General features: G+C 44.2%; 1 protein-coding gene across 1 annotated transcript; it reads right to left on the minus strand.

The window, feature by feature from the left end:
• Positions 1-1,118: 1,118 nt before the first annotated feature.
• si:dkey-79d12.5 (protein BTG4) lies at positions 1,119-8,721 on the minus strand. The gene is made up of 5 exons (XM_056286359.1): positions 8,503-8,721; positions 4,856-5,033; positions 3,441-3,578; positions 2,836-3,193; positions 1,119-2,578 (listed from the first exon to the last, which is right to left on the minus strand). Exons 2-5 carry the CDS (start codon positions 5,026-5,028, stop codon positions 2,381-2,383), a joined length of 867 nt encoding a protein of 288 aa, XP_056142334.1. The 5' UTR covers positions 5,029-5,033; positions 8,503-8,721; the 3' UTR covers positions 1,119-2,380.
• Positions 8,722-19,309: the final 10,588 nt, after the last annotated feature.

Genomic DNA, 19,309 nt, shown 5'->3' on the forward strand with positions numbered 1-19,309 from the left:
GTTCTTTGCGGCGTGTTTCTGAGCGTTTCGTGCGCTCGCCAATGAGTCGCAGCGCGTATTCGCGTGAAGGACCCGAGACTTTTAAGAGATTCGCTGCTTGCATACGCTCCTGCCTGCGCGTGCGGGGGAACTTTCATTTTTGCAGACGGTAAACTCCGGTTCAAATGAGATGTGCCGATACCCCCTTCGTTTAGTATTGATCAGGCGACATTTAGTTATTTAGCTTAGATTCTGCTTTTTATTGTCTGAGGTAAATTGCCAAGCGTATTGCAATAAAACGACATTGGCCTTGGAACAAGGGGGGGGGTGTCTAAATGTGGTCCACCGTGCCACGAGTGGACCGGTGAGACTTGGGAGCGTCCAGATTGGGCCGTTTTCAACCTTGGCAATATTTCCTTACTCTTCCTCAGCTGACTTGGTTTGTGGACTCTCCTGTGAAATCGACACCAGGTTAGATAGCGACATCTGGTGGTTAAGTAGCTACACTGACCTTGTGGCGGTCGATGTGAAAACAAGTTTTGCACAGAGATGGCAATGAAATTTGCGTTTTAACTGCTACTACTTTCGGCTGATCCCGTTTGCGTTTTAACGCATTGTCAAAAATGTCTTCAGACATTTCATTCGTCTTATTTTTTCGTCACCATCGCCTCTGATTCCGGTTTGATAAGCAGTTTATGGCATCGTAAAACGGTCTGACATCCCCAAATTGCTTTAAATTCCCTTTAAATGGTATAAGCAAAAATGCAATCTAACAAAGATAACAATCGTTAGAAGAAAAAAACAACTTCACACTCTTCTCAATCTGTTCATGGAGGAACAGCACCATGGCCTTGGGCTAAATGACGCGCTCACCCCACACAGCGCCCCCCCCCCCCCCCCAGTATCCTGTGCTGGCATGCTGAGGATAACATGACTATTCACTTACAGACCGTTCAAGTCAGTCAGTCTTCAAAAGAGAACCGAGATGTGCTTAACTGAGCTTCCCAACAGCCTCGATGTGTATCCAAGCTTAAAATGCACTTTCAGAATAATAATAATAATAATAAAAAGCAACTTTTCATTTAGATTGATACCAATACAATTTTCCTCATTTTAGGCAAGAAAACACACTGTAACGTTATATCAGCTGATTTAATCATCTCTGATTAGAAAATGTAGAAAAAAAATAGCTGGTTTAAAAAAGTTCATGGTGCAATTTTACTCCATATCAGTACAACATCACTTGGAGGTTAGTAAATAAATACGTATCAAAACACAGTAACTAGCAAAACAAAAACAAAGCTGGTTATAAAAATTACAGCTCATAAAAATGTGAGAATTTAACATCTATTCAAATTCAAAGTATATAACACCCCCAGCAGATTCTCCTTTCCAGTGTGCAGAGCTATGTACAGTTAGAATGATAAAATCATACAGAAAATAAATTGCTTATCAGGCAGGCCCACATTAGCCTGGAAATTCAACATTTTGCTGACTTGCTGGTTTCTAAAAAAGGATAAACAGTCAATCAGTTAACATATACATGTACTTTAAAGCAAGAAATGAAATATAAAAATAGCCATAAATAAGCATAAAAGTATTTGATGAAACAGTTGTAATTTTAGTGCCATCCACTGGTGGCCGAATAAATTACAAACAATGAATGAGATTTAAAAAAAGCAATGTGCATAAATTGATGACAACAAACACCTGCATTTTTTTTACAAGCAGCTTAGTAAGAATAACTCATATATACAGATTAAAATGGATTAAAACCCTAAACCTTATTTGTTTTTTACAATGATGCATTAGGTTGACTGTGTAATCAATACACAGTGCACTTTTACTTTTCGGTGGACCATGTTGAGGCAGACAGACTCAGTAATTGTGTACATAGCACCTATAAAGAGATCATTATTTGACATCACGTCTATTGCAGAGAGTTCCTGAGATAGTCCAAGGGCACAGTGAATGAATAAGGTCACTCTTACTGCTGAGGATACTAATAAAAAAAACTAGCAGTGCAGAAGAGCCTTGGCCTTTTGATTTCAGTCCATTGAGATGACTTGACAGATTATTTCATGATCATAAAATATCACTCACAGATTGCATAATCACAATTTTGTCTTACTTAATGCACCTTATTAACATCAACAGTATCTCTCTGTGTATAAAAATATAAAATCAGTGGAAAACTTAAGGAAACAGGCAGTAGCACATTTCACAATTTCAGCTGGATTATTTATGAAATGTTTTAGTCATGGCAAACATGAAAAAAAAACCCAGTGATTTAACACAATTGGCTCAGTTCAGGGAAGGTTTAATGCCCTTACTCCCATAAGGTTACTGACCTCTCACCTTCACGTCCATCAGCTTGGCTTCAATCATTTATTGGCTTTATCTAATCCTTTACGGCACTCCATGGCTGGAGAGCAGCCTGTGGTACAATGAACTGAGGAGGTAGTTGAGGCATTATGTAGTAGCCGAATACAGGCTGGGGCTGAGGTGCGCACACTGTGGTGAAAAACACTTGACTGTTCTTCTTATATGGAGGCCAAACTGGTGCAGGGTGGTAAAAGTACTGGAGACTAGCAGGGAGCTGAAAAGCGAGAAAGAGAGGGGAGAAAATGAGTTAAGTGGACTAGCATAGTCTCCCCAGACCCTGCATGTTTATCATTGGCTCCATCGATACTATGGGAGTGAATTGTATCATCACCTGACAACGAAGCACTTCTAAATTTTATCATCAAGGATATTTAGTGTGCACTTGCAACATACACACAAATATATCACTTTACTTATACATTACCACCATTACTGTCAGAAAGAAAGCCTTCTAAAAATCCTTTCATTTACCTGATTTCTGGTGAATTTGGGCTTATTTACTCCATCCCTATGCCCCTTTGGAACTCTGTCACGGATCCTGGGCACCATTGTAATCACGTATTCATCTTCCTCCATTGTTTCACTCTTGTTCCCTTTATTTTCTTTTCCCCGCTCTTCTTCCACCTCGCCATCTTTCACCTCTTCCTCTGTGTCACTGGATGCAGCTGAACCACAATCAGAGGAGGTAGCGGAGTGGTAATCTGATGTGTCATGGTTTGCCGAGTCCACCAAGGAGTCACCTTTTTCTTCATCCCTACAGCCCTCAAACTTTTCTTCCTCTCCCTCTGTGAAACGTGCGACTGTGAAGGGCCTACAGGTCTCTTTCGATCTGTGAGGAGGTGAGAATATTTATGGTTAGGTTAGTAATGCCAATGTAAAACCTCGCACAGTCATACATTAAAGTGCTGGCACCCATGACTCCATTCTCCCCCCTCTTCCATTCATCATTTCACTCTGGGCATGATGATGATGGTTCACTCACGGTTCCAGATTGAGAGATGGCTGTTATTCAAACAAGAAGGGTCTGTGTCATCCAAATGTCTGTCTCAGCAAGCCAGTGACTGAGGGTGACTCACCTTGCGCACACCTCCAGAGGGTCGATCCACAGCGTGAGCTCCTGTGGGAGGCCCAGCTCACTGGGCTTCAGCCCACTCGCCTCACAGGCCTTGAGTACCACTTGATCGCAAGGTATTCCATTGTTTATCCTGATGCACCTGAGAGGTACAAAAAGTGAAAACACATGGCGATTTACAACTCTATCGTTGTCCTTAAGATATGAACTTAAGCGTCAACTGTACTAGTTTGAGTTTTCCTAGATAAGTGGTTATCAACTCCGCTCCCCGGGGACCCCCGAATATTTCAGTTCTCTATCCTGCACACTGTCCTGTATACTCAAAGTCAGATACCTTTAATAACAATGTATCGGTACATAGACTTTCGCCAGGTTATAACCTGATGGTCAATGTACCAAAATTGTTATTAAAGACCTCTGACTGCAAGTATATAGAAGACAGTATGCGGGAGTTTCTTTCAGCCTTCTTGACCCTAGATCTCCTCCTATGCACATGTCAAGCTGGTACCATGCAGTACCAGCTCGACTCTACTCGCTTTACTTTTCTGGACTTTGTTTTCCCCTGAAGATAGCACCCCCTAAAGGCGAAGCGCTGCCGATGCTTGTGGGCATGTTGACTAGTTTTCCCTACCTTCTCTACCAGTGTCCCACACGAGTGTTTTATTCTCAAAAAAAAAAAAAAATCAAGACCAACTCGAAATGGCTGCTTCACGGGAACAATATTAGGTGTAACAAAGAGATTAACTGAAAAATTAAATTTTTACATCAACTCCGATATGAGTTTCACGAGTCCCACGCTGGTATGTCCTGATTGTAAACAGAGCTGTTCAGTTTCTCTCTGACCAATCAGTGATCTGCAGTGTTTTCACGTCACCTTTTAGGATCGGCTCAGCTTGCTCAGAACCTCGACAGAGGTGGTACCAAAAAAAGAACCAGAGGAGGTCCAGGTAGCGTAGCGGTCTATTCTATTGCCTACCAACACGGGATTGCCGGGTCGAATCCCCGTGTTACCCCCAGCTTGGTTGGGCGTCCCTACAGACACAATTGGCCGTGTCTGCGGGTGGGAAGTCAGATGTGGGTATTTGTCCTGGTCGCCGCACTAGCGCCTCCTCTGGTCGGTCGGGGCGTCCCCCCGGATCGGCAGAGAGGGGGTGGAGCAGTGACAACGACGGCTCATAAAGAGCGGGGTAATTGGCCACATACAATTGGGGAGAATAAGGGAAAAATTTTTTTAAAAAGTACCAGGTACCAGCTACTATTCCCAACTTTTCCCCTATAGAAAACCAAAAAAGGGAGTAGAGTCGAGCCGGTACCATGCAGTGGAAAAGGGGCATAATTAACTACCCGGCAGGATAGAAAACCAGTGGCAGGGGTGATTTGCAAGGACTGGAGCTGAGAACTACTGCTGTAGATCTTTACCTGAATGCCTGCCCTTTGCTGGGACTGTCGGGGTACCAGTGGTCATTATATTTCTCACATAGAAGTTTCTGCAGCTTCTCAGCAAACACATCTGCTTTGGCTTCATCCAACTTGCCATGCTCTACAGCAAAGCGTTTGATGAAGCTGACTCCAGCCTTCACCTCTCTTCTCATGGTTTCTGTGAACAAAGGAAAAAAACATGTTAAAAGTGAAGAAAAAAAAACCCATTTTGCCGACATACTTGTGCTTTCCCATGTTTTCATAATGTAAACATTAGGATAGTGGATTTTTGGTCTCAGTAACTGCCTTTCAATGTTATGTTAGGGAGCAGGAACTTCGGCTTACTGATAACAGCATTTCCCTGTGTAGGTGGCCCCTGAACTTTCCATTACCTTCAGGGGAGCTATATGTTGAGTAGGACTGGGCCATTCTGCAACTATGGATATGGCTTTCTGTTAATAAAGGCCACAATTTGTATACTTGCAAACAAGATGCAAACTAGATTTGTCATGTCGACATAGAAAATGTTTCAAACACAAACCCATGAGTCTCTGGGCAGATGGGGCTCATTTTCCAAAAGTGGGTCTATTTGGGTTGAGCTGTGCCAGAAACAGATTGACTGTAGTTGAGCAGCATGTTTAACATGGCACAATTCAAATTTTGCAAGCACAGCAGAAACATTGATGGTCAAGTTATATACCATCATGGAAAACCTATAGATGCCCCTGTCTAGCCAATCCCTGTTTCCTTGTTATTTTGAGGCGTGACAGCCATTTGTTATTGTGGTTTGGACTTCACTTGGACAGTGTCAGGAGAATGATAAGCATGTCACGGTGCATCATCTTGCAAAAATGTGTTGTCGTGGGAAATTATTTGCAATGGATGCATACAGCTACAAACCTTGAGTACAGCGAGACACTGGTATAGTGTACTGTAACTTACCTATCATCTCTACAATAGTTACAAGACTAACAAATATGTTTTTATCATCCAAGACAACTTACAAATCTCAATACGATAGTCGGTCAGAAGGCCAGCTTTAATATGCTGATTAGTCATGAGTTAGGGTGGTGAAAAAACTTTCAAATTACATGTGCTGTTGTGTATGATTAAACCGAGGGTGGAGCAAGTCCTCAGACACTACAATCAGTTTTTTCCGTAAATCTAACAGTTACGTAAATGGAAATATGTCTACGCATGCTCAATAATCCAGGTAAGGTAATGACAGCAAGTTGAAACCGTTCATCTGGACACTGTTTAGTGGGAGATCACTCATCTAAGTGACTGCAGGTGTCCCTAATAAGCAATACAGTGGCATAATGACTGAAAACAACGATCAACAACTGGTTTCATATGCAAATATGCGTGACCATTAACTAGAGTTTCAATGGCCATGTGTACTATTCACAGAGGGTTGGGGAATGTTTGCAATCACAGCATTGTAAGATGGCAACAGATGTACCCTTGCTCCCCCGGTTCAGGGATGGTCGTTCCCTCTTCAGACAGATGGCCTCTTTGACTCCCCACTGACACCAGCGTTCCTCCCTATCAAGGATGTGCACATCCTCATCCTTGAAAGAGCGGCCACTGGTCTGTAGACGCGGTGTTTGGCATGTCTCATTTGCTTTAAAAATCAAAAAAACATGCCAGAAATTGGTCCACCCCAAGGATCGGGTCCCCCGGCACAAACAGAGTAAATATAATGTATGCTGTTAAGTGCCAGGAGGATCGCCGTGACTCGTACTTCGAGGAACCCAAACAGATGCTGGCCAAGAGGATGGCACAACCCATGAGAGCTAACATGTCAGGCCAGGAGTCTACAGTCTACACCCATCTACAGGCCAGTGGCCACTCTTTCAAGGAGGAGCACATCCTTGATAGGGAGAAATGCCGGTTTGAACGGGGAGTCAAAGAGGCCATCTACGTGAAGAGGGAACGACCATCCCAGACACCGGGGGGGGGGGGGGTCTCTAAGAGTACATCTGTCGCCATTTTACAATGCTGTGATTGCAAACATTCCCCAATCCTCTGTGAATAGAACACATGGCCACTGAAACTCTACTTAATGGTCACAGCAATTTGCACATGAAACAATTGTTCAGTCACTATGCCACTTCATTGTTTATAAGGGTGGGATACCTGCAGTCAGTTGAGACTGATGAAACCAGTTAGCATAACTGAAATGAATACAGGTGCTTTCACATTGCACCCCGTCTCGGGCAAGGGCGGGGGGGGAATGGAAGTATTCTTTTTCTTTTTTAAGATTGTTTTTACAGACGTTAAATTCATAAACCAAAGCAAGTAAACTCCAAAAGTAATTGCGGAAAGTCTTGAAGCATTCCCGAGGCTTAGTAGGGCTTTGACCCAGACAGATGTTTTTCTAACCAACTTCGGCATTGTAGGGACTCTGGATAACAGTGAGAACACGACAGAGCCCCAATCACTGCAACTTTTCATTCAGTTCTTGTTTTACATGTTGTCCCAACCACAGCTGATTTAAACACGATACCAAGAACCTTACGGCAGTAATGTTCTGAATCACAAGTAGATAATTGGCATCGACCCCACTAACCAACAGATATCATTACCACAAGTAAATTATACTAAAGGCAATCTTAAATTTGTTGTGATCACGTAATTTGTGTGTGTGTATGTGTTATCAGAGTATGTGATTACATCAGCTACATTACAGTATCACTGTGGGCACTGATAGTGCTCCCAGACACACAAAGGCGAAGACAACATGACCCATTTACTGAGCAAGAGAACAACTGCTGGAGGGGAAAACACCATGTTTTTACAAATACTTCACGTTTAATCCTAACCCTTCTCACCCCTATGACAGCCTTCACGGTCTGCCACCACCATCCAAAAGTTGATTTAGAAGCCAGACAAGCTGGTGTGTTTCATTCACAAGCAACACATAGGTGTAATTACTGAACAGGCAGGCCACTATTGGAGACGGGGACTTTGCAGAAACCACTGCAGTTGCAGGGCTCGAACGAGTTCACGTGTTATTTGCCCAAAAAGGGGCTCGAGTGTTGTTTCGGTGGGACTTCATGAGCTTTTGCAGCTCTTTAGTTTTAGTATCCGCCAACAAAAACAAGGAAGTAAAAAGGGGGAGGGGGTAGGCAAACAAACAACGTGTTTCCAAACAGGCAGCGTGTTTCTTCGAGTAGCTACTCTTTGTCGTGTATCCATGTGGTTTTGGGGGAGCAGAAAACGAAATGGGAGCAGAAGAAGAAAGACGGAACAAAGTTTACCTTGAAAGACACACTGCTCTATATAGACACAGGAGCCTGTATGTAGATGGCTGGAAATAACGCAGCTGGGGGTTGTAGGCGCGGAAACCCCCCGTGGAAAGGCTGCCAATGAGCGGGTCAGTTTCGCCAGAGAATTATTTACGTGTCACGTCTTATAACGTTTCACTTTACAGTCATATGTATGTGTGTGTGTGTGTTTGGCACTATCATAAACCAATGTATTTAGTTCACCAAAAGTACAAAATGACTCAAACTAAACGAGACAAAGCCTGTAAAGTTGGAGACGTACGTTTCGTGTCAACTAAAACAGATACTATCATTTAGAAATAAAAAATAATAATAATAAAAAAATCATCATTTGTCTAATTACGGAGCTTTACTCACGACAAACGTGTCAAGTCCTCGGGAGCTAAAACCGGTTTAGGGACGCTCGGCTTTCGTGACTCCGTCGCGCGCGCGGTCGACAGCCAGCAGACGAGGACGTGTTATTGTGGAAGGCACATGTTGCTTCCTTGTTCTCGCTCGGCGCTGGTCTGGTTTCGAGGCCGTCCACGCCGCGGAGGCGGACCGTGGCGAGCGAGACGTAACATTACCGTCAGCCGTGACTCACTTCCTCTACTCATCGCCGTGAGCAATAGCTGACTTGAAGCTTTTACTCACACCCCGGTCCTAATATGGACTGCCGAGGTAGCGCGCGCGCGCGGCGACGTCTAATCAAAACACGGGAGGGATCCGAAACCTGGGTTTTGTTTACCGCCGACTTAACGTTGTGAAGTAATGCGGGTCGAGTTGTGTTCCAGGCACACGTTGTCTCAGACGATGTCCCCATAGGCCTGCACCGAGTCAAAGCACACGTAATGCACTTCCTTCCATTGCACGTGCTTCGACACAAAAACATCTGTTTGAGCTCCACACGTGCCGCCGACTCGCAGCAACACATACCCGAACGCAACTTTAATTCAAAATGTCCGGTCGCCTATTAATATGAGAGGGTAATTTCATATTAGCTGTAATTTCATATTACTGTAATTTCATATTAGCATGTAATGTCACGTCACACAATATCACATATTCTTATTTGTGTGTGTGTGTGTGTGTGTGTGTGTGTGTGTGTGTGTGTGTGTGTGTGTGTGTGTGTGTGTGTGTGTAATTTCATATTACTGTAATTTCATATTACTGTAATTTCATATTAGCTGTAATTTCATATTACTGTAATTTCATATTAGCATGTAATGTCACGTCACACAATATCACAGATTCTTATTTGTGTGTGTGCGTGTTTTTTCTCATGGGGGGAGTGAGATGAGTGGAGAGAGATAATGTATGTGGGTATGTGTGTGTGTGTGTGTGTGTTTTCTCATGGGGGGAGTGGGATGAGTGGAGAGAGATAATGTATGTGAGTATGTGTGTGTGTGTGTGTGTGTGTGTGTGTGTGTGTGTGTGTGTGTGTGTGTGTGTGTGTGTGTGTGTGTGTTTTCTCATGGGGGGAGTGGGATGAGTGGAGAGAGATAATGTGTGTGTGTGTGTGTGTGTGTGTGTGTGTGTGTGTGTGTGTGTGTGTGTGTGTTTTCTCATGGGGGGAGTGGGATGAGTGGAGAGAGATAATGTATGTGAGTATGTGTGTGTGTGTGTGTGTGTGTGTGTGTGTGTGTGTGTGTGTGTGTTTTCTCATGGGGGGAGTGGGATGAGTGGAGAGAGATAATGTATGTGAGTATGTGTGTGTGTGTGTGTGTGCGTGTGTGTGTGTTTTTTTTTCTCATGGGGGAGTGGGATGAGTGGAGAGAGATAATGTATGTGAGTATGTATGTGTGTGTGTGTGTGTGTGTGTGTGTGTGTGTGTGTGTGTGTGTGTGTGTGTGTGTGTGTGTGTGTGTGTGTGTGTGTGTTTTCTCATGGGGGGAGTGGGATGAGTGGAGAGAGATAATGTATGTGTGTGTGTGTGTGTGTGTGTGTGTGTGTGTGTGTGTGTGTGTGTGTGTGTGTGTGTGTGTTTTCTCATGGGGGGAGTGGGATGAGTGGAGAGAGATAATGTATGTGTGTGTGTGTGTGTGTGTGTTTTCTCATGGGGGGAGTGGGATGAGTGGAGAGATAATGTATGTGAGTATGTGTTCTTGTTCACCCATATTCGCTTTTCTATGTACGGAGAAATATGTTGAATGGATATTTTGTTATAGAGAGATGGAGAATTGCATCTCTGCTCTTCGCAGATGATGTGGTTTTGTTGGCTTCATCAGAACGCGACCTCCGGCACCCACTGGAGCGGTTTGCAGCGGAGGGTGAAATGGCCGGGATGAGAGTCAGCACCTCCAAGTCTGAGGCCATGGTTCTCCTCTTTCCCTTTTGTGTCTGTCCAAGTCGGAGAGTACTGCTGGCGTCGTGTGCGGCTGCCGCTTCTCCCTCTCGTAGCCCCCCTTCCCATCCACCCCTGTATGTCTGTGTTATGTTTATCTGTCGTCGTGTTTCACCCTGTTTATTGTAAAGCGACTTTGAGTTTTAGAAAAGCGCTATATAAGATTGATTAATTATTATTATTATTATTATTATTACCAGAAAATGGTGGATTGCTCCCTCTGGGTTGAGGATGAGTTATTGCCTCAAGTGAAAGAGTCCAAGTATCTCGGGGTCTTGTTCACGAGTGAGGGTAGGATGGAGTGGGAGATTGACAGGCAGATTGGTGCAGCATCAGCAGTAATGCGGACATTGTACCGGACCGTTGTGGTGAAGATGGAGCCGAGCCTGAAGGTATAGCTCTTAATTTACCAGTCAATCTTCGTTCCAATCCTCATCTATGGTCATGAGCTTTGGGTAGTGACCGAAAGGGTGAGATTGAGGGTTAGATACAAGCGACTGAAATGAGTTTCCTCCGTGGGGTGTCTGGGTTCAGCCTTAGAGACAGGGTGAGGAGCTCAGACATGCGGAGGGAGCTTGGAGTAGAGCCGCTGCTCCTTCGCATCGAGAGGAGCCAGTTGAGATGGTTCAGGCATCTGATTAGGATGCCTCCTGGGCGCCTTCCTTTGGAGGTTTACCGGGCAAGGCCAACTGGGAGGAGACCCCGGGGCAGGTCCAGAACTCGCTGGAGGGACTACATGTCCAGTCTGGCCTGGGAACGCCTTGGGATCCCCCAGGAGGAGCTGGAGGGCGTTGCTGGGGAGAGGGACACCTGGAGCTCCCTACTTAGCTTGCTGCCACCGCGACCCAACCCCAGAAAAGTGGCTGAAGATGAGATGAGATGAGAGAGAGATGGAGAATGGTGTATTTGATGATTAAATGTGACAGATGTCTAAAATCTTAGACTAAAATTTTAGCCTTCTTAGACTGTGAAATTGCAGTTGGTGATGGGGGACATTTGACCAACAATAATAATAACAATAATAATAAATGAGCGGCACGGTGGCGCAGTGGTTAGTGCGGTTGCCTCACAGCAAGAAGGTCCTGGGTTCGAACCCCAGGGTATTCTAACCTTGGTGGTCGTCCCAGATCATCCTCTGTGTGTAGTTTGGGTTTCCTCCAGGGGCTTCGGTTTCCTCCCACAGTCCAAAGACATGTAGGTCAGGTGAATCAGCCCTACTAAATTGTTCCTAGGTATGAATGTGTGGGTGTATGTCGGCCCTGTGTGATAGTCTGGTGGCCTGTCCAGGGTGTCAGTCCCGCTCAATAACTGCTGGGATAAGCGCTAGCATCCCCGTGACCCTGAGAGCAGGATAAGCGGTTCGGATGATGGATGGATGGATAATAAATTTTGTTAGTGTTAAAAAATGGCTAGACCATGGTTTTACGTGGTCTAGCCACAAACAGTGCACCAGCCGACCAAAAAGAGGAGAAAGACAACAGCTGTCTAAACGTAAACCAGTGGTGATTCTGTATGTGGCAGGAGTGGCAGAACAGTTGATACGCATATCCTCCAAACACCGCGTCTCAGTGGCTTTCAAACCCCAAAACACGCTGTGCCAGAAGCTGGTCCACCCCAAGGATCGTGTCCCCCGGCACAAACAGAGCAATATAGTGTACGCTGTTAAGTGCCAGGAGGATTGCTGTGACTTCTACATTGGCACAACACAGGAGAGCTAACACATCAGGCCAGGACTCTGCAGTCTACACCCTTCTACAGGCCAGTGGCCACTCTTTCAAGGATGAGGATGTGCACATCCTTAATAGGGAGGAACGCTGGTTTGAATGGGGAGTCAAAGAGGCCATCTATGTTAAGAGGGAACGACCATCCCTGAACTGGGGGGGGGGGGGGGGCTAAGAGTACATCTGTCGCCATCTTACAATGCTGTGATTACAAACATTTCCAAATCCTCTGTGAATAGTACACATGGCCATTGAAACTCTAATTAACTGTCACGCCCATATTTGCATATGAAAGTGGTCGTTGGTTTCGGTCATTATGCAACTGTATTGTTTATAAGGGTGGGGATACCTGCAGTCAGTTTAGACTGACGAGGTCACTTAGATGAGTGATGAAACGTATCTGTCAATCAACGTTGCATCCAGATGAACTGTTTCAACCTTCTTTGAACGATCAGTTTCATATGCAAATATGGGCGTGACCATTAACTAGAGTTACAATGGCCATGTGTACGATTCACAGAGGATTGGGGAATGGTTGCAATCACAGCATTGTAAAATGGCAACAGATGTATGCTTAGCCCCCCCCCCCCCCCCCCGTCGGTGCAGGGATGGTCGTTCCCTCTTCACATAGATGGCCTCTTTGACTCCCCGTTCAAACCAGCGTTCCTCCCTATTAAGGATGTGCACATCCTCATCCTTGAAAGAGTGGCCACTGGCCAACACTCCAACAAATTAGAAGTCATGGCCTGTAGATGGGTGTAGACTCTGCAGTCTACACCCATCTACAGGCCAGTGGCCAGTGAGGATTGATTACATATGTACAGTATATAGGTATATAGTATATGGCCACTATACTATACTAGCCACTGTTTATTGACCACTGAAGCCCAACAACGATTTCTTAAACAAACTTTCTGTTTTTCTAAACTTCTTACGTTCTTTGTCCCCTATGTAATCTTGCTGGGTGATTTTAATATACACATGGACAAGGTCAACAATACTCTCACAAGGGATTTTACATCATGCCAGGACAGTTTTGGATTACAGCAATATATTGATTTTCCTATGCACTCCAAAGGACACATACTTGATCTGATTTGCTGCTCTGGTGTAACGCCTCTTAATTGCAATGCATCTGATTTGTGCATTTTCAACCACATTTAGTGTCTTGCGATGTTAACTTAACAGTATCCAAAAAAAATTTGTCACGTTCCATCTCATTCCGTAACATTAAGAATATTGATTTATCTGCTCTTTCTAGTGGAATTGATAACCTCCCCAGTAAAGACAATTTATCCACTCCAGACGAACTGGTCTCTCATTACAATGATGGACTTTATAGTCTTTTTAACGATCTTGCTCCTTTAAAAACCCGGTCTGTTTCCTTTACCCACTCTGCCTCTTTGTTTACACTTGCACTACGCAAACTTAAAGCTAAAGGCCGTCGCCTGGAATGCCTTTACATGAAAACTGACCTTTTTCATAAAGACATGTATGACGACCACATACTTCATTATAAGGAGGCCCTGTCCACAGCTAACTCAACTTATTATGCAATTTTAATTGGATCAGCCAAAGGGAACACTAAAGCCCTGTTTTCCATGGTAAACAATATTTTACGGCCACCGGACACTCTTGCACCTCACCTGTATTCAGTTGCTCAATGTAACACCTTCATGACCTTTTTTAATGCCAAAATTTAAAATATTCATTAACAGTCGACCTCATCGAACAATACTGCATACAGTTCATCTTATTTGCCCTTCTATGTTCCCCTTATTCACCCTTCTATGTTCCTCTCTCTTCTTCACTATCTAGTTTTAAATTCTCAATTGTTGCTGAAATATCTGATTTTATATGCAAATCCAAATCATCTACCTGGCAGTTAAACCCTCTTCCTACTAATTTAGTAAAAGCCTGTCTACCTTCTCTATCCTCTTTAATAACTGATATCATACATTCCTCCCTTACCTCTAGTCTTGTTCCCTCATCTCTCAAAACAGCTGCAATATCTCCAATACTCAAGAAACCTGGTGCAGACCCCACCAGTTTGAATAATTTTACCCAATCTCAAATTTACCATTTCTTTCTAAAACATTTGAAAGAACAGTCAGTCTCATCTCAGGTACACGCTCATTTGACTCACAACAATCTGTTTGAACAATTCCAGTCTAGTTTTCGCTCCATGCACAGTACGGAGACAGCCTTGGAGAAACTCACTAATGATCTGTTGATGGCAGCTGACTCTGGGCTCCTAACCATACTTCCTTCTTGATCTGAGTGCAGCCTTTGATACCATCTCACATAACATCCTCCTAGAAAGATCAGCTTCCGTTGGAATAACTGGCACCCCCCTTGACAGGTTTAGATCATATCGCTCTGGTCGCACTCAATTTGTCCAACTTAAAAGAACTGAGATCACAGTCCTTTCCTGTTACTACCGGTGTTCCCCGGGGCTCTGTATCAGGCACGTAGACAGGTAGGTGGTTTTCGTGTCTGAACCCCCCCCCCCGAAACCCCACGGCCCGTCTGAAATGGCACCAATAATTATTTAGTTATCGTTTTGATTATTTGTCACCGCCCCTCTAGCCTACTCATACACTGCATCTATCGTAACTGACAGGTGTTAAACCTGTCAGTTAATTTGTTTCCAAACATGATGTATCTTATTGGTCTGTTTCGTAAAACAAATAAAATCACACGCTTTTGATTGGCTCAGGGGTCTGACGAGTCAGCTAAGCAACCTGCCACTGGTAAGCTAGCTAAATGGTCGATCTATAGTTTGCTTTTCAAAAGCAATGGAGCCGCCGAAAGCTACCTGTAAATCAGGCAAGAGCAGTAAAGTTAATATTCGTAAAATCACTGATTTTTTTGTTTCAACGTGTCCCCACTCAAAAAAGAAAAACAAGAACATTACAGATGATCTGGTCACTAACGTTACCGATTTCCCGGAGCAAGTGTTAGCAGACCCACTGCCCTCCTCCTCGGAGACGGAGCCAGAATTAGCAGACCCGGCCCGCCGTCCTCTACCTCGGAAACGTTTTCACACGACTTTGTGGATTATATTGGTGGGAAAATATCAGACGAACAGGGAAGAGAAATATACTCACTGGACGGGACGGCCAATATCGGACAAACATTCCCTACAAAACTAGGAGGTAAACTACGTTTCCAACGTCATGGGATTGACCAGTTTGGCTGGCTAGTATACTCAACAAGGTCCGGCGGTTGTTTTTGTAAGCACTGTGTTGCGTTTGCAGTCGAGCATGTGGGCAAGGGAGGGCACAGAAAAGCTGGCAAGCTAATTAATGTCCACTTCTCAGACTGGAAACATGCTTTAGAGACGTTCAAAGACCATGCACAAAAGGCATATCACAAGGATGCATGTTTGAAAGCGGACAATTTCCAAATGGTTCTCAACAATAAAATGGATGCAATTTCACTGAGGCTAGATTCTGAGAGAAAAAAAGCGAGTCCAAGAAAACAGAGAAAAACTCAAAAGCATCATTGCAACGTTGATTTTTTGCGGTCGCCAAGAACTCGCCCTGAGAGGTGATATTGATTCAGGACCAGTGACATTGAATGAGCCAACTCACAATGACGGAAATTTCAGGGCTTTACTCGGGTTTAGGGCTACATCTGGCGACACAGTACTGTTACAACACTTGAGTAAATGTGCAGCAAACGCTAGCTACTGCAGTCCTGATGTACAAAATGAAATAATCAGCATCATTGGAGATGTGATAACAAACAAACTGGTGCAGAAAGTAAACTCCGCGCAGTGTTTCGCTGTGTTGGCAGATGAAATGAAAGATGTTTCAGGGCGGGAGCAGCTTTCTGTCTGTGTCAGATACGTGAACCAGCATGACAGCCAATATAGCATCAGAGAGGAGTTTTTTGTCCTTTGTTGATATCGAGAAGTTAACCGGGGAGGCAATCGCCAAATTCAAGCGAAAGTCAGTTGACGAATGCAGGCGTTGATTTACAGTTTTAAAGTGGCCAGGGATACGACGGCGCATCTGCCACGAGTGTCCGTTTAAATGGCGCCCAAGCTAAAATCAAAGAGAAGCACAAGCAAGCAGTTTATGTGCACTGTGCCAGCCACAGTTTGAATTTGGTCCTAAACAAGTGCTGCACTGTACAAATGGTGCGAAATTGCTTTGGAATTGTCTCGGAAATCTGCACTTTTTCCCATGATTGGGCTTTGCGGTCTGCATGCAGTCTGCGACACGAGACGTAACGTCTTTTACCCGACTGCAAGAAAACGCGACTGACGAAGTTGTGTGAAACGAGATGGGTCGAACGCCACGACCCAATATTTACATTCAACGGGCTTTTAGACCCTGTGTGATCCAGCCTGCAGAAAATCAGTGAAACCTTCACAGGAGACACATCTGTCAAAGCCACACAGCTCTTTAATTCAATTGACAATGCAGAATTCATGCTGTCCATGAATGTGAGTGAGAAGATGCTTGCAAAAACCTACCACCTGTCCACCTTCCTTCAGAAGGAAAATTGTGACTTGGTGAGTTGCGTTTCAGCTGCTGATGCTGTTATTAAGCAGGTAGATGAGGTGAGGGCTAACTCTGAGATGGAGTTCAGGCAGATTTTCCAAAACACCTCTTCCCAAGCAGCCAAGTATGGGGTTGCATTTCGACCACGAAGAGGCATGGACTGCAATGAGGATCCATTGAAGGCCTGTGAAAATCACTACCGGCAAAAGCTTTTCATAGTCATGCTTGACTTTTATTCATCACAGATGAAGGAACGCTTCAGCAAACACAGAAATGTGATCTCCAACCTCTGCTCCTTACTGCCATCTAAGGTCAGCATGCTGAACGACAGCTCAGCTCAAGCGCTCTCCAACCTGCATCCTGATGAAGTGTCACCGCATCTGGAAGTTGTAAAGTCAGAAATTGACACCTGGCGGGATAAATGGAAAGATGCAAATTATGTTCCACAAAATGCCATTGAGGCATTAAATGCCTGTAACAGTGAGTTGTTCCCAAGCATCTTCAAGCTTCTCCGCGTTTTGACCACGCTTCCTGACACCAGTGCCCATGTCGACTTTTTCCCGTCTGGGAAGGATCAAGGACAAAATGCGCAGTACAATGACGGAAAGACGGCTTCATGGACTGACATTGCTCTCGGAGCACAGAGACATTGTGGTGACGCCGGCAGAGGTACTGGACATCTTTTGCAGACAAAAAAGACGATTGGACCTGCTTTTATAAGGTAAGACCCACTTTTATTTATTATTGCATTGATGATTATCTATGGGCCATTAATACGTCGACATTTACCGTACGGTCGGGTATTAGGCTATAGTATACAGTGTGGGAATTTTATTTACCGGTAGCTTTCGGCAGTGTTGCCCGACCCCCCCCCCCAAAATATGTTTCTGGCTACGGGCCTGCTCTGTATTGGGACCCCTCCTATTTATTATTTACCTATTACCTCTTGGACACATTTTCAGGAAATTTGGCATTTATTTTCACTGCTACGCAGACACCCAGCTTTATCTATCCACCAAGCCTACCTCCACTCTTCCACCCACCTCCCTTTCTGACTGCTTACTAGAAATTAAATCCTGGTTTTCATACAACTTCCTCAAACTTAATAGTGATAAAACCGATGTCCTGCTAGTAGGTGCTAGTAGGCCTCAAGTTAAGAGTCTGGGTGTCATCTTGGACAGCACATTATCTTTTGAAGCTCACATCAGCAATAATACTCGGTTTGCATACTTCCACCTACCCAATATTAATCGTCTTTGCCCATCACTTCCACCTAACAGCACCGCCATACTCATTCGCACCCTGGTTACATCCTGTATTGACTACTGCAATTCTATCCTCTTTGGTCTTCCTCTCAATTGTCTTCATAAACTTCAATTGGCCCAGAATTCAGCTGCCCATATCATTACCAGAACTCCTTACATAGATCATATCACTCCTGTTCTTCAGCAACTCTATTGGCTCCCTGTTAAATACCGTATTGACTTCAAGATTCTGCTGCTCACCTTTTATCCCCTTAATAACCTAGCTCCTTATCTTTCCAAACTCCTTCATATCCATATGCCCTCCCGCACTCTCAGATCCTCTTCTGCTCTCCAACCCACTACACCATCGGCCTGCTTGACTACCATGGGGTCTAGAGTCTTCAGTCATTCTGCCCCCCGCCTATGGAAGTCTCTCACATAAGATATTCATAACATTGACTCTCTTTCAACCTTTAAATCCCATCTCAAAACGCATCTTTTCAAACTGACTTTTCAGTTTGATCCATGCTTCATTGAGTTTTGTGTAGATGATGATTTTATACTTACCTAATACTAAAAAAGTATTAACTTTTTATTGTCTACCGTGCTCCGTTTTGACTTTATGCTGTCTGATACAGTGCTGCTTTTTTTAACTGTGTTCTGTAAGGTGTTCTTGAGTGCTCTGAAAGGCACCCACAAGTAAAATGTATTATTATTATCATTATTATTATTATATGCGACAGTCAGTTAAGAAAAAAGAAAGAGGAAGAAAGCCCCTTCATTTTGTCATTGTACAGTTGTTTTGGTTACAATGAAATTTGTTCTCTGCATTTAACCTATCCTATTGTATAGGAGCAGTGGGCAGCTGCAGCGCCCAGCAACCAACACCAGGTCTTCTTTCCATTGCCTTGGTCAGGGGCACAGAGAGGAGTATTGACCCTAATATACAGGTCTTTTTAATGGTGGAAGGAAACCGGACCAACCAGAGGAAACCCACACAGACATGGGGAGAACATGCAAACTCCACACAGAAAGGACCTGGGATGGCCTGGGGTTCGAACCCAGGACTTTCTTGCTGTGAGGCAACAGTTGCTAACCACTGGGCCACTGGGCCATTAGACTGGGGGTGGGGGTTAATATAATTGCACGACATAGTCAACTAGATTTAGCACCCTACTCCTTGCTGGTAATGATAGCGTCTTTTATTCTTGACAGGTTATTCTGTAGATATTCAAAGGCTTTTGCAATGGAAAGTAGCATATTCCAGGACATCAATAGGCACAGACTTATATTGTAACATGCCATCAGTATGACTTAAGTAGTAACGTTTTTCTCTCCTTTTCATTTTTCTCTTAAAATGTT

The sequence above is a fragment of the Lampris incognitus genome, chromosome 9, assembly GCF_029633865.1.
Source record: "Lampris incognitus isolate fLamInc1 chromosome 9, fLamInc1.hap2, whole genome shotgun sequence".
NCBI classification, from domain to species: domain Eukaryota; kingdom Metazoa; phylum Chordata; class Actinopteri; order Lampriformes; family Lampridae; genus Lampris; species Lampris incognitus.

Coding starts and splice junctions, on each gene's coding strand:
- si:dkey-79d12.5 (XM_056286359.1), bottom strand. CDS start 5,028: ATGAGAAGAGAGGTGAAGGCTGGAGTCAGCTTCATCAAACGCTTTGCT. Junction 3,579..4,855: donor AGCAAAGGGCAGGCATTCAG/GTAAAGATCTAC, acceptor TGTACCTCTCAG/GTGCATCAGGATAAACAATG. Junction 3,194..3,440: donor CCTCTGGAGGTGTGCGCAAG/GTGAGTCACCCT, acceptor ACCTCCTCACAG/ATCGAAAGAGACCTGTAGGC.